General features: G+C 41.2%; 1 protein-coding gene across 4 annotated transcripts in view; it reads right to left on the bottom strand.

Moving 5' to 3' along the window:
- The window catches only part of udt (protein undicht), a 56,858-nt gene extending 43,680 nt beyond the window's left edge, over positions 1 to 13,178 (bottom strand). For 2 of the 4 annotated variants that reach the window (XM_076179493.1, XM_076179494.1), the window contains exons 1-2: positions 13,032 to 13,178; positions 5,577 to 5,742 (exon numbers count right to left, since the gene is read on the bottom strand). In XM_076179493.1, the coding sequence (XP_076035608.1) occupies positions 5,577 to 5,742; positions 13,032 to 13,092 (227 nt within the window). In that variant the 5' untranslated portion in view covers positions 13,093 to 13,178. Of the gene's footprint in view, positions 1 to 322; positions 479 to 511; positions 559 to 5,576; positions 5,743 to 13,031 lie in introns of those variants that run through there. The other 2 variants (XM_076179496.1, XM_076179495.1) reach the window with 2 other exon arrangements.
- Between the last annotated feature and the right edge of the window lie 411 nt (positions 13,179 to 13,589).

Genomic DNA, 13,589 nt, shown 5'->3' with positions numbered 1-13,589 from the left:
TCTGTTTTAGCAACTTTTTTTGTTTTCATTTCCGCACACAAAATTGCATATTACGTTCATACATTGTATTTTACAAAATTACTATTTAATTTTGTATTGCTATATTCCAACAATGGTCGAAAGTAAAATTTTACCCAAAATAACATTAGAAATTCTGTACACTTCGACTTAATATATTGCACATGTTAGCACTTATCAAAAAACCCTATTATTTTTGACAGGGCAAGTCTTTTCAGTCTTCAAATCCTGAAAACTGACTGATTTCATCATCATCGCAACCAGAAAATTCACTTCTGTTGTCTATATCACTGACGTCACTAACATCATCAGAGGTGTGAACTGTGTCTGAAGAGACACTTCAAACAGAATATCATCTTCAGAGCCATCTAACGCACAGAGACAGTTTAGGGGGGAAAAAATGTGTGTTTGCCGCGACGGGCGTGCAGATGCAATGCAGTTGTATACAATTTGCATTGTATGTGAGGCGTAAAATTAAAATAATTTGAATTACTGCCACTGTTGTCTGTCCCCAATTCAAAAGGTGTCGTTGAAAACAAGAAAACACTGCTGCTCAAGTCGTAAACATTAAATATCCAACTGAAATTATGATTAATCACCGGTGTGTACAGTAACATCTTTACTCAATATTATACGCTTGTTTATTTCTTATTCCTTACTATGTATACTTTATACACTTCTTAGGGGGTTATATACAGGTGTTTAGGTGAATGTAATGTACCTTACGAGTTATGATTGGCCTGAAAAACATATATTCGACATCCAAGTAAATTGTAACAGATTAAAATAAAATAAAGCAGTTGAAACTACATTTGATAACGAGTCCCTTACCGAAACAGGATGGTGATGTTCAAAGATTTATTAATCAAACCATATACGTTTTGTACACGTATTTTGAGACGAGAGAGTTGACTGGTGGTGAAGGGAGGGCAAAAGGAAGGTATGAACAGTTAGTGAGTAGACAAGAGTGCTGTGAGATGGAGAAACTGCAGATAACAGAAGGATAGTGTGGCACCACCGGAAATAGCAACAGATGTCATTCTGCACAATAAAATTACACTGATCATGTCACATCCCCCTAGTTCTTCACTCACAGGCTGGAATTTTGATTGTTAGATAAGTTGGTACACCATGTGTTGTTGTTTATTAGTGGGTATATTGCTACATTAAGAGTGATATTTTATATGAATCGAACTAAAACTACTTCAATGGATTACTTGATAAGTTATGAAGATTGATATAGTACGGGGTGAAAGTTACGTGAGAAGGAGAATGATGGGAGTAGAGGTATATGAGAGAAGGCTAGAGGGGTGATTTTAAAAAGAAAGGACCAAGCAGAGTGGCCACGACTGGTCAGAAATCCCGACCCCACGCAAAAGCGAGCGAAAGTGATTTTAGAAAGGTGACCTGCCAAATCAGCGACTTTAGTGACACCCCTACTGACCAGAATCACCCAGTATTCTACTGATTGGAAACTAATATCCACTCAAAGAGGAATGCATAATTACTTTTAACTTGTACTATTCGATGTACTACCATTCTTGAACTTCTATGACCCCTTTGAGTCCACTTCACTTCCACTTCCACTGTGCAGGTAGCGGAGTCTCAAGAAATTACTCCACTCTGTATCATAAAAAGACAACTAAATGTAACACAGCGAGAAGACTAGGAATGCAACTCTTTTCGATTTTTTCCCACCAAGATTCAAAGTATAAGTATACTTGGACTCGGCCAAACCCCCAAGCCGAGCAAAAGGACTACCGAGACTTTTGTACGTATTGAATGTGGAGGATGACAGGCTGTAGCTGTGGCTGTAGAATATATGAGACTGTGATGGGCGAGGGTAATGATAGGAAATCTATGAGAGACAAGGTTCAAGAAACGAAAACCGATAAAGCACCACGTCACGTGGAAGGTGTAATATAGGATGAAGTAGTGATAGTGAAGAATTGAGGGCGGCAAATCCGTCTGTTATTTCATCGTAGCACCCCCTGGATAATGCTAACAACATCGGCGAAGCTGGAACGGATCCAGCAAGCCAATAGAGGATGTTCATCTCGCTCAGGAAACATAAATGCGACTAACGGAGGAAACCCTATCTGGTGGAGAAAGTGATAGTGGAGTGGTTGGCGAGGTTGTTCAACGTGTAGCTCAGGGAATGACTGGAGGAGTGGATAAGAAATAAGTATGAATGTAGTAGTTTCAGAGGGAGTAGTTTGTTAAGCGTGGTTAGGAAAACGCATTGGCGTGTGTTGATAGAGAAGATAAGAGAATGAACAGAGAGAATGGAGAAGAACGTTCTGAAAAGAAAGAGGCTGTGTGGGTCACCCATCAGGTGTGTAAATATCTAACGAAAACCAAAGTTGTATTTTGGGGGTTCATGGCCTTGGAGGAAATGCATGATACGGCGGAGATGCATTGTCGAGCACAATGCAAATGTTTGGAATATGGAATTCTGTTGAAAGCGACCCTAATTTTTACGCAAATAGAAGAGCATGTGTGGGGGTCAAGAATAGTGAGATGAATGTAGGGTTTCTTCTGCGTTGTGTGATATCGCCATGGTTTTTCAACGAGTATATGGATTGATTGACATTGGTGTTGGTGCTCTTGCTGTTGTCAACCCCCCAGAAAATCCGATCGATGAAGTGGCATAAAAAATGAATACAAAGGTGCTGAACAAAGGTTTAAAATTGTTAGGCGAGAACAGCAGGATATGAGAAATGTATTAATCATTAGTTGCGGACGACACTGCTCTTGTGGACGATTCCAAGGGGACAAGTAGTTGGTAACTTAGTTTGGCAAAATGTGTGGGAAAACACTACTGCGTGCGGGTGAAAGTAGCTATAAGATGTGCAGGGAATGTTAATATGTGGCACGTTAAATGTGCGCATGATGTGCGAAATGCTTAATAAAATGGAGATCTATTTGGACTCGCGTGTAGCAGTGAAAGGAGTATATGTGGACAAGTGTTACGGAGCATATGACCAAGTGTTACGGAGCATATGACCAAGGTAAAACGAATACTATAAGGTACGTTGAGCACCCCCCCCCCCGCGCACCTCCACCGTGACGTCATAGGAAATCCAGAGGGGGAGAGTGAGAGGTGGAAGAAAATGTAAACTTTAAAGAAAACCATCTGTATGTATGGTAAACTTTAAAATTACACTATGATGTTCACATAATACTGAAATTACTCAGTATCACTTTCTTATCCTCAAATTATCAGTATCTGAGATATGACCGCCAGAAAAGTTATAAAAATGTTTTCCATGCTTTCATATTAGGTGGATTATATTAATATGACGAGTTATTAGATGGGATGACATGTCAATTTATATGTTGATCAGGTAGATGAGGAAGATATTATACTGTTGATACACACCAACTAGCTGAATATAAACCCAGTAGTAATGACACATAAAAGCATCATATGGTTTTTATTATATTACATTTTGGATTTGCGTGGGTTTCCATATCTCCTCAAGCGTGGATTTTATATGTAGACCTTTATCTCCACCAAGCTCAGTTATGTTTTAACTGGATTCTTTAGTCTGTTTATTTGCAATTGAATGAAAATTTCAGGAAATGTTGCTAATAAATAGTTACTCTCAAAATGACGGCTGCATACATATCCAGATGACCGAGTATTGTGTGTGCCACATAATTCAACCCATTTCTTTCTAAGTTCTTTATCTTTGGGTAGTCATAAGAAATGTATATTCTTATCACCTTTCAGTCTAACGGCATTGCACTTCTGCACTACACAAACTGTTGGCATTTTTATATGTTATTTGTCTGCCTTAGCTACCCCTTTAATCAGAAGATGGAGCTTCGCTCCACACACTGGTGTGTGACTGACAGCTCTCGACCCGCGGAACCCTGGTCTCAATATTTCCGTTGACGTTGTCATCTACCTGCGCAATGGAGAGGTTTTCTGGCTCTCCCTCACCCCCTGCTAACTTACCTTATAGTATTCGTTTTACCTTGCATATGACTACGTGGATCAAAAGGGTGACGAATAAAAGGTATTTGGGAGTAGTTAAAAACAAAATACTATATAAAAGAGTAATTGTGCCCATGGTTCAGTGCACAACATATTTGGAGTGTAAGACAGGGTGAAGGAGACTAAATGTTATTGTTGTTAGATAGCCCACAGTGTCGCTGGATTACGACACCACATCACCTTGGATATTGTGCAGAGCAGTGTAATCAGTCAGTTTAATGTTGGGTCCATTGGTGTTTTGTTGGATTCGAGAATTTGATGATTTACCCATGTTTTCAGTGTTGGTATCGTACAGTGTGTGCAACTGTAGTTGGTTAAATTTGTGAGTAGTAAAAGTCCTTGTATTCCTAAGTGTTTAAAATGTAGTACACAAGTGCTTCTTTTCCTCTTTTTCATCAGTATACACGTTAGTGTGGTAAGTGTAGAGGTGTGATCTAGAGGAAATTTGTGCTTGCGTCTAAAGATGCATCCGTCTGCATGATGGGCTGACATGTGACCGATTTTTGCATAGTGATCTATGAGTGTGTTGACCTGTTCTTTGTGGGATGGATTGTTTGAGTTTAAAGTGATGATGATTGCATGTATCATGTTAGATACGAAATTGACTGAGCAGAATGTTATATCTTTGGAAGATAGAATGACGTTTGTTAGTTGTAGTGTTTGGTGTGTGGTCATCTAAATATGTCTGAGAATAAGGTGTTTAAGAAGTATACGTGTTTCAAGAATGAAGAGAGAAAAATTGTGGAGGTTAGGCAGAGAATAAGGGGTGGAAAAATGTTGTCGAATGGGGTATATTCCACTGTTGAGGTAATTTTGGTATAATTAGGGCATACGAAAAGAACGAACAAAGACAGACTAATGATGTGTGCGTGGAAGACCTAGAATGACATGGCTGAACGGGATTAAAGCAGCATTATTTTCATGCAGCAGGTCAGTAGATCAAAGAAGAGAGGGCTGAAGAGATAGGAACGTGTGGCGATTGCAGATGAATACATGTAACGGTCCAAAGGGACATTTCCCTAAATCTGTTTTATGGAGAGATGGACAGATACAGAAGTGGGGAAGGTCACCGTATGAAGATAAAGCTGTGGGGGTAAACCATTTTCACATTCTGTGCCCCACAATAGGTTAACTCTGCCTCACTGCATTGAGTCTGACTCGGTATGATGGGTAGGACAGGCGACCTCAAGGTACTGAGATGGGAAGGGGTTGATTTACTTAAACTTTTCACACTAATGTGGACAACCCACATCTCGAGAGGGGAACCTTAAGTGAAAACTTTGAAACGTTAGTGTGTTCTTTTCTGCCACACAAACGTGGCCCACATTCACTAATGCCTGGGTGGATACAGTGAAGGCTTAAGTATATGTATTAAGAAGGTGATGCACTAGCACTGTGCGTGCGTGCGTGCGTGTGTGTGTGTGTGTGTGTGTATGTTTCTGAATAAGCCACGAGGTGATCCCGAAAGGATTTAACTCGGGACTTTCGCTCATAAGACGAGCGCGTTACTACGGTTACACAAAAATAACAGTAAATTTGACTCTACTTCGCTTACCTGAACAGAAAGGTAATATCCTTTATGCTTGTTGACACCATGTCCACACAAACGCCCCGCTCTGACATGGAACCATCATCGATGTCGGTCACGGTGTTCTTGCCCTTCTCGAAGCTGAACCAGGCCCCACGGACAACCAGGGGGATCATGCAGCCTCCCCCTCCAGCTGAATCACAGAAAACAGGATTACATCTTTCTCTCTCTCCTCCACACACAGCGACTAGGCTATCTCTAGCTACCAACTGCTAGAGCTGGGCGCGTTATCGCCGGACAGGTAGTGCATTACCGTCAATGCGTCACATATTTTAATTTCCTTTACATTCATTTTGATGAAAAAATGAAATGTAGAAGTATTCACTTATTACGAATACTCTCAATAAAACAATGCCTAAACTACAACATTAACATTCCCTATTCTAAAACATAAAATAACAAGAGCTGGGCATTTGCGTTACCGCTACTCCGTTACTAGCGCACAACCTGTCAGGCGGTAACGCGCCCAGCCCTGCCAAATCCAACTGGAGAGCTCCCCAGATATATGCTGAGGAAGAGGGCACAACACTGTCTTCAGAATGACCTTATGAGTGGACATTCGCATCCCCATTTCAGTCAGGATTGCAACCACCACTCCCGAGGGAATGCGCCATCACAAAGTTACTGTGACAGTCATAGCTGCCCATCCTTCCTCGGGAGTGATCCAGAGTAAAGATAAATTAGCCCAAGAGGGAACAAGCCACTGTTGGTCCGTTGTGCTACTGGAGGTCGCCACACCTGGACAGTTGACCTTTCGTATTGTCTTCAGGCCATGGACGATTGATCCAACCGTATGTCAAGTTGTTACCAATATTCTAATGTATACATTTTACACGCTAGGAAAAAGATAATGTTTTGGGAGACAAAAAACAAGAGTATGTCTTTGAGGTTATCAATTCCGATGTCAATCCTTTGATGGTTTCGATGTCGTTACCCAGTCGAATAACACAAAATGAAAAAAATGCCAAGAGGAATGACGTACTCACTCTCTCATAATTAATATAACCCTTGCCATTTAACATTATCAGTTCAAAATTGAGAACTAAGTTATGAGGGAGGCAGAGGAGAGCACATGTAAAATGAAGGCGTGTGACAGAGAATTTTGAATAGAATAGGAAGAGGTTTCCTAAGAAAGTGAAAAATGTGAGCGACTGAGTCAGTCAGTGCGGAAAAGGTAAAGGGTGCAGACGGACAGATGTTAATGGGAGTGAAGGCTCTAAAGGGAAGATGGGTAGAGTGTTTCCAAGAATTATTCAATGTCGAAGTTAGATAGGGATTGATTGTGATGGTGGGAGGAGCTAGGGATATGACTGTAATCGGGATAGAAAAATGACAGGTCTATAGGTGCAAAGAGCTTTGAAAGTTATGAAATTGGTACGACACCTAGGTTGGATGGGTGTCATGCGGAGTATCTGAGCAAAGGAAGAAATTATTATAGTGAACTGGTTAGTGAGGTTGTTTAATGTGTGCCTAAAGGAAGGTCATTTACCAGAGGACTGGAGTAATTGTACATTTCCGCTTTACAAAGGAAAAGGGGATAAATGTGAATGTAGTAGTTTTAGAGGGATCAATTTGTTAAGCGTAGCTGGAAAGGCATATTAGAGGGGTATTGAGAGGATTAGAAGAGGAACAGAAGGAGCAATTGGGGAAGAATAGTGCGAGTTTCTGAAAGGTATAGGATGCGTGGATCAAATTTTTGTGGGAAGGCAAATATACAAGAATGTTTTGGCAAAAGGTAATGATGGTTTGTGGATTTGAAAAAGGCTTATGACAGAGTAGACAAGAACGCATTGTGGGAGACATTGTAGATATGTGGTATAGGGGGAAACTGTTAAGGGCAATCAAAAGCTTCTACGTGTGCAATAGAGATTGAGAGGGCTGGAGGTGAAGAGGAGAGCAGGGGTGGAGAGGGAACTGGCAGGTAAGGACGATGAAATAATAATGGGACGAATTGGGCACATGGGAATAGTGAGAGAAGAAATATTAGCAAGAGTGTGGAAGGTAGAGGAAGATTGAGTCAACTTGAGTGGAAGACCGAAGATGAGATTGATGGATGGATGTAATAAAGGGGACTTTGAGTAAAAGGGAAAATTCTTTGGGGCATATAAGAGAGAATAAATGGAAAACGTTGTGAATCGACGATTAATTGACGTGGCCATGAATGTTTTTTCCTCTTTTTTTATTTACGCATGGAGGGGAGAGGAGAGAGGGTCGCCATGTAAATGAAGCGGTGGGGGTAAACCATATTAAGCGGTTTGGCAATGTTGTGGATATGCTGTTTAGCTGCATTGCATCTGGCCCGGGCAGTCGGTGGAGGGCAGGGACGGCCCTTCATCCACAAGGAGCCAAGTTAAAAGGGAAACGAATGAATGTGGAATGGGCGCATACCTTACTTAACTAAAACCCTTATAAGGAAGAATAAGCATTTTGGTATATTATATATATATATATATATATATATATATATATATATATATATATATATATATATATATATATATATATATATATATATATTACGGGTCGTAAAAACTAATGTTACAGTTTTTACTAGTGTGTAAGTCAAAATAACGATAAACTTTTTGTCTGGACCATCAAATAAAATAAATAAATAGATAAATGTGGAGGTGTAGAAAATATTAAGAATATTCCCAACCTTGCTCACACCCATGAAAGTGATACAAAGGTGGGGGGGGGGGACGTGGCGACTGATCAAGTACTCATCTGAAGTGGTGAAGGAATCAATGAGTGTTTAGTAGTTCGCTGCCGATACCCAGCGCTTCTACATACATATACCAAGGCTTTTTCCCCTTTTCAAGGGAGGTAGCCAAAAAGAAAAAGGCATAAAATCATTCCCACCCATTCCATCCCTAAATACACTCCACACCCCTCCCTCTTATTTTAGCACCTCCTGGATGACGGGTCATCCCTGCACCTTGTCCACTGCCCTGGGTCAGAAGCAGTGTCGCAAGACACAGCACATCCACAGCAAGGCCGCTTCAATTAATCGGCGACTCCCCTTCTCTGTCCCATCATGCAGAAAAAAAGAGAAGTCGGGGAGAAATCCCTTCGGGCTGCGTCAAATTTTGCTCACACATACTACCTCACCCCCCATCCCCCCGCCCATTCCACCTCATGCATCACAACATCATCCATATACAACCATTCTCCATTCACCCGTCTTCTGTCCTCTCCCGTCCTTCCTCAACAGACATTCCCCTCTTCCCCAAAGCCCCCTTCACCCCATCCATCCACCTCATCCTAGGACGTCCCCTCATGTTCATTCCCTCCACATCTGCCTTCCTTACCTCTTTTACTAGTCTTTCTTCACTCATTCTTTCCATGTGTCCAAACCATCCTAATACTCTTTCATCAACCCTATCTCCCAACTCCCTTTCTACCCCTGTTCTCCTCCTCACCTCCTCATTTCTCACTCTATCTAGCCTAGTAACCCCCATCATACTTCTCAGACACCTCATCTCAAACACATTCAAACTCCTTCTCTCTTCCTCTCTCATGTTCCATGTTTCTTCTTCATACAGTGCTGTTGGCACAATCACGCCTTCATACAGTCTCCTCTTAGCATCCATCCCCAAATGTCTATTCGTCATTACACTTTTTAATCCACCAAGGAATTTACTCACTTCTCTCAATCTACATTCTACCTCCACCTTTACTCCATCTTTTCCTGCCACATTTGCACCCAAGTATCTAAAATTATCTACTTCCTGCAGTCGCTCTCCCTTAATGCTCACCTCCAGTCTACTGCCACTTTCACCCCTTGTACATCTCATCACCTTACTTTTACCCACACTTATCTTTAGCTTTCTTCTATCACACACTCCCAAACTCTGTCACCAACTTCCTCAATCACTCCTCTGATCCTGCTACAGGCGCAGTGTCGTCCGAAAACAACAGCTGGCTCACCTCCCACTTTTCTCTATTTTCTTTAACCATCTCCAATCCCTGACCCACTACCCTTGCATTTACCTCTCACACCACCCCATCCATGTATAAGTTGAACAGTCAGGGCGACATAACACATCCTTGACAAAGTCCCACCTTTACCTCAAACCACTCACTCTCTCCATTTCTAATCCTGACACAAGCTCTACTACTCTCATAAAAACTCTTGACAGCTCCCAGAAGCTTTCCTCCTATCCCATATATCTGCAGTACCTCCCACAGTGCCTTTCTGTCTACCCTATCGTAAGCCTTTTCCAGATCCATAAAAACCCAAAAAACATCCTTCCCCTTTCCTATAGCTTTCTCACATATTTGTCTTACCACAAAGATCTGATCTACACAACCTCTACCTGTCCTAAATCCACACTGTTCCTCACCAATTACTCCCTCTGTTCCTCTCCTAATCCTCTCAATCAAGATCCTCCCATAAGCCTTCCCAACTACACTTAACAAGCTAATCCCTCTGAAACTACTACATTCACACTTGTCCCCTTTTCCCTTGTAAAGTGGAACTATACAGGCACTCCTCCAGTCCTCTGGCACTCTACCCTCTCTCCAGCAAACATTAAATAACCTCACCAGCCAGTCCATCACTGTACCTCCTTTTTTTAAACATTCTGCATGGCATCCATCCAGACCAGGTGCCTTACCTGCTTTCATCATCTTACAACTGCCTTCACTTCATCCTTCCTTATTTCTCCTCCATTTTCCTCACTCATCACTCATTTTCTTAGCATTTCCCACTGCAACTATCTTTCCCTCCCTATCCTCCTTCACATTTAGCAACTCCCTAAAATATTCTGCCCATCTTCCCCTTACTGCCATCTCTTCCATTATCAACTCTCCATCTGCACCTTTTACCTTTTTTTCTCTACTTGATTCGCCTCCTCTTCCTCTCTTAATTTCTTTCCAAAACATCTTTCTATTACTTTCAAAATTTTCTGTCATACTCTTACCCCACTTCACATCTGCTCTCCTCTTTGCCTCCTTTACCTTTTGCTTTACTTCTCTTTTCTTTTCTTTGTACCTCTCATATGACTCCCTCATCCTATTTTGAAACCAATCTGTGAAAGCTCGCTTCTTTTCTACAACCTTCTTTGTTTCCTCATCCCACCATTCACTACCCTTCCTTCTATTTCCTCCTGTCCTTCTTGTTCCACACACCATCCTTGCACACTTTGTGACTCCCTCCTTGAACCATCCCCATTCCTCCTCCACACCTAACTCTACTCTATCCTTCACTCCCTCCCACTCCTTCAGCTTCTTGTTCTCCTTCTCCTTTTCCTTTAAAGAGTTCACTCTAAGCACCTCCCTACCTTTTGTCCCTTTCCTCTTTCTCCATCGATCCTCCACTCTCAACTTACCTTCTACAAAAAAATTATCTGATATTCCCCCACCCTCTCCCCTTAGCACATGTACATCCTTAACTCTTCCTATCATAATCCTATTTACCACTACATAATCCATTAACGCTCTATCTACCACCCTTCCATCCACCACCCTCTCCCATGTGTACTTATGCTTGACTTTCTTCCGAAACACTGTATTTGCTATCATCAACTCTCTATCTAGACACATTTCCACCATCAACTCTCCACTACGATTCTTTCCTGGAACTCCACATTTCCCAACCACTCCATCAATTGGACCATTTCCTACCCTAGCATCAAGGTCTCCCAGTACTATTACATTGACATTTCTCCCTAAGTCCTCTATGCACTCATTTAAATCTATCCAAAAGGCCTCCCTTTCTTCTCACTGCCAGGCCCATATGCACTTACAAAGACCCACATCTCCTTTCCCAGTTTCACCTTCATCCACATTATCATTGAGGAAACCTCCTTCCACTCCACTACGCGTTTACCTATCTCTTCACTTACTAGAATAGCCACCCTTCCCTCCCTCGCCATTCGCTTCACTCCTGATAACCTCCCAAACTTACACTCACCCTTCCCTTTCAACTTAGTTTCACTCAAAGCCAACACATCCATCTTTCTTCTCACAAACATACTACCTATCTCTTCCTTTTACTCTCATCTGTACCACATTCACGCACATTAAAAGACCCAAACCTTAGGGTGGTGGTCCAAAAACTCCCAGACCCTCTTATGCCTTCACTTTTTCGTTTAGGAATGTCCCCTGTGGGGCTACAAGGATGCCTAGTCCCAATCCCCGTCCCTTTCTTCTCGCCTCTTACGATCCAAGTGGAAATACTTGGTGGCAGTATTCTTTTCCCCCACCACAGAAAATGAATACTCAGAGAAATGGTACAGGACAGCAGCAAGGGGTTGGGGGACAGCATAACGGAGGGACAGTCGTAGTATAAAAGTGTCATCATTTCTCTATGACCAGAGTTTTCCTCTATCATCATTTCTCTGTGACCAGAGTTTTCCTCTATCATAGACAAAATGATGTGTGGTTCTGGTCCGTAGGGGCGCCCCATATAGACCCTAAAGTATCAACTGCATGCTACTTTGCCACAATAACAAGCAGCCAATACCCCAGACGGGTAATGTAGAGAAGGGAGGAATAACAGAAATGAAAACTGATCACCATTCTTATTTGGGTGAGGATTAGTCTTCAATTGTGCAGAATATGATGAAAGTTCCTAAAATATGGACTCCAAAAAAACATGTATAGTACGCAGCGTCAGAGAGAGGGAAAATATGAGTATAGGTGGAAGAGGGACTTGATTGATTGCATAAACCCTTCACTCTCCTCCACCCGTGCCGTTCGATCGGTGAGTCACCCCCCCCCACCCCCGTAACAATTCTTCTTCAGCTTTATTGGCGATGAATAAAAACGAATAACGTGAGTTAGTTATACAGTTCTGGGTTCATTCTTCAGTACTTTGGGGCGTATATATTAAAGAAATGTGTTTATAACATATGATGTCATCATTCACCTCGCTTTTACCAAGAAAAAGCGTGAAGCTTTATGTCGCAATTTGCTTCACACAACATTCACAGAATGAAATTGAATGGTAACATTATACCATCAATACATAGCATGCAGCAGCAATAATATCCTTATTAAAACAAGAACTATATAAAGAAAGCAATTGGAGAACTAAAGCGTGAAAACAAAAATAGCATTCGAGTTAAATTTCATGGACCATAATAAAGGGGAGTTTTTTTTTTAATCTACGTAGCAATATATGGAAATTTTCGTATTTTTTTTTTTAATAAATAAAATCAAGGTCGTTAGGATCTATATCCGTCACTTTCTGTTCTCATCTTCTGTATTTGTTTAGCAGCAGCTATTACAAATAACTTCTTTATACATACTATGTACTTTCAGGGCTAAAAGTATCTACTGGGAATATCGTACCAAAGGGAGTGGCCACTAGTCATGTATGCCTTTGCAGGTTTTGTTTACAAGCTTGATTTGCTGCTGCGCAAATAAGGAAACTTTTGCGCACTAATATAATAATCACCAAAACTTCGAAACACTTACTTGGGTTTACAGCCATCACTTGCCATAATGTAAGTAGAATAAGTCGCAACAAAACCGTCATAATTGGTAAATTTGTAGGAGCATTCTACGTTCAAACACTAGGTTGGAAACACTAGGCGTTACTGGTGTACGTACGACGGTGAGACCGGATGTTGCCACTTTCTTATGAGTCACCATTTTCATTTTTCTTTTTCATTATTCTCTTCATGGAGATCTTCTAGTCAAGATTAAAAAGAATGTTTTGTGATAACTTCCGGGTGAAAAACCAGGAAAATATATTAGAACCATTTCTATGGAAGTTTAATGGCGAGGAATTAATGAACAAGTAACCTATTACCGTTGCCCTAAGGGACGAAATGACAAGGTACACCACATTCACAACATACGAAGGCTACCTGTGTACAGGTTGATATTTAAATATATTATACATTTTTATCTTTGGCGGATCTTGCAGCATTTATGGTAATCATTTTGAATTGTTTGATCAACTTTTCGGAAACATGAAAATAAAGCTGGTACTCTCTTACTGCCTCAGGGAATGTTTTAACGACAACAAAT

This window comes from Oratosquilla oratoria, chromosome 42 (assembly GCF_046742065.1).
Source record: "Oratosquilla oratoria isolate Oo_2021 chromosome 42, ASM4674206v1, whole genome shotgun sequence".
Taxonomy (NCBI): Eukaryota; Metazoa; Arthropoda; class Malacostraca; order Stomatopoda; family Squillidae; genus Oratosquilla; species Oratosquilla oratoria.
Note: the sequence above shows the minus strand (reverse complement) of the source record. Positions and strands in the feature narration are given on the sequence as shown.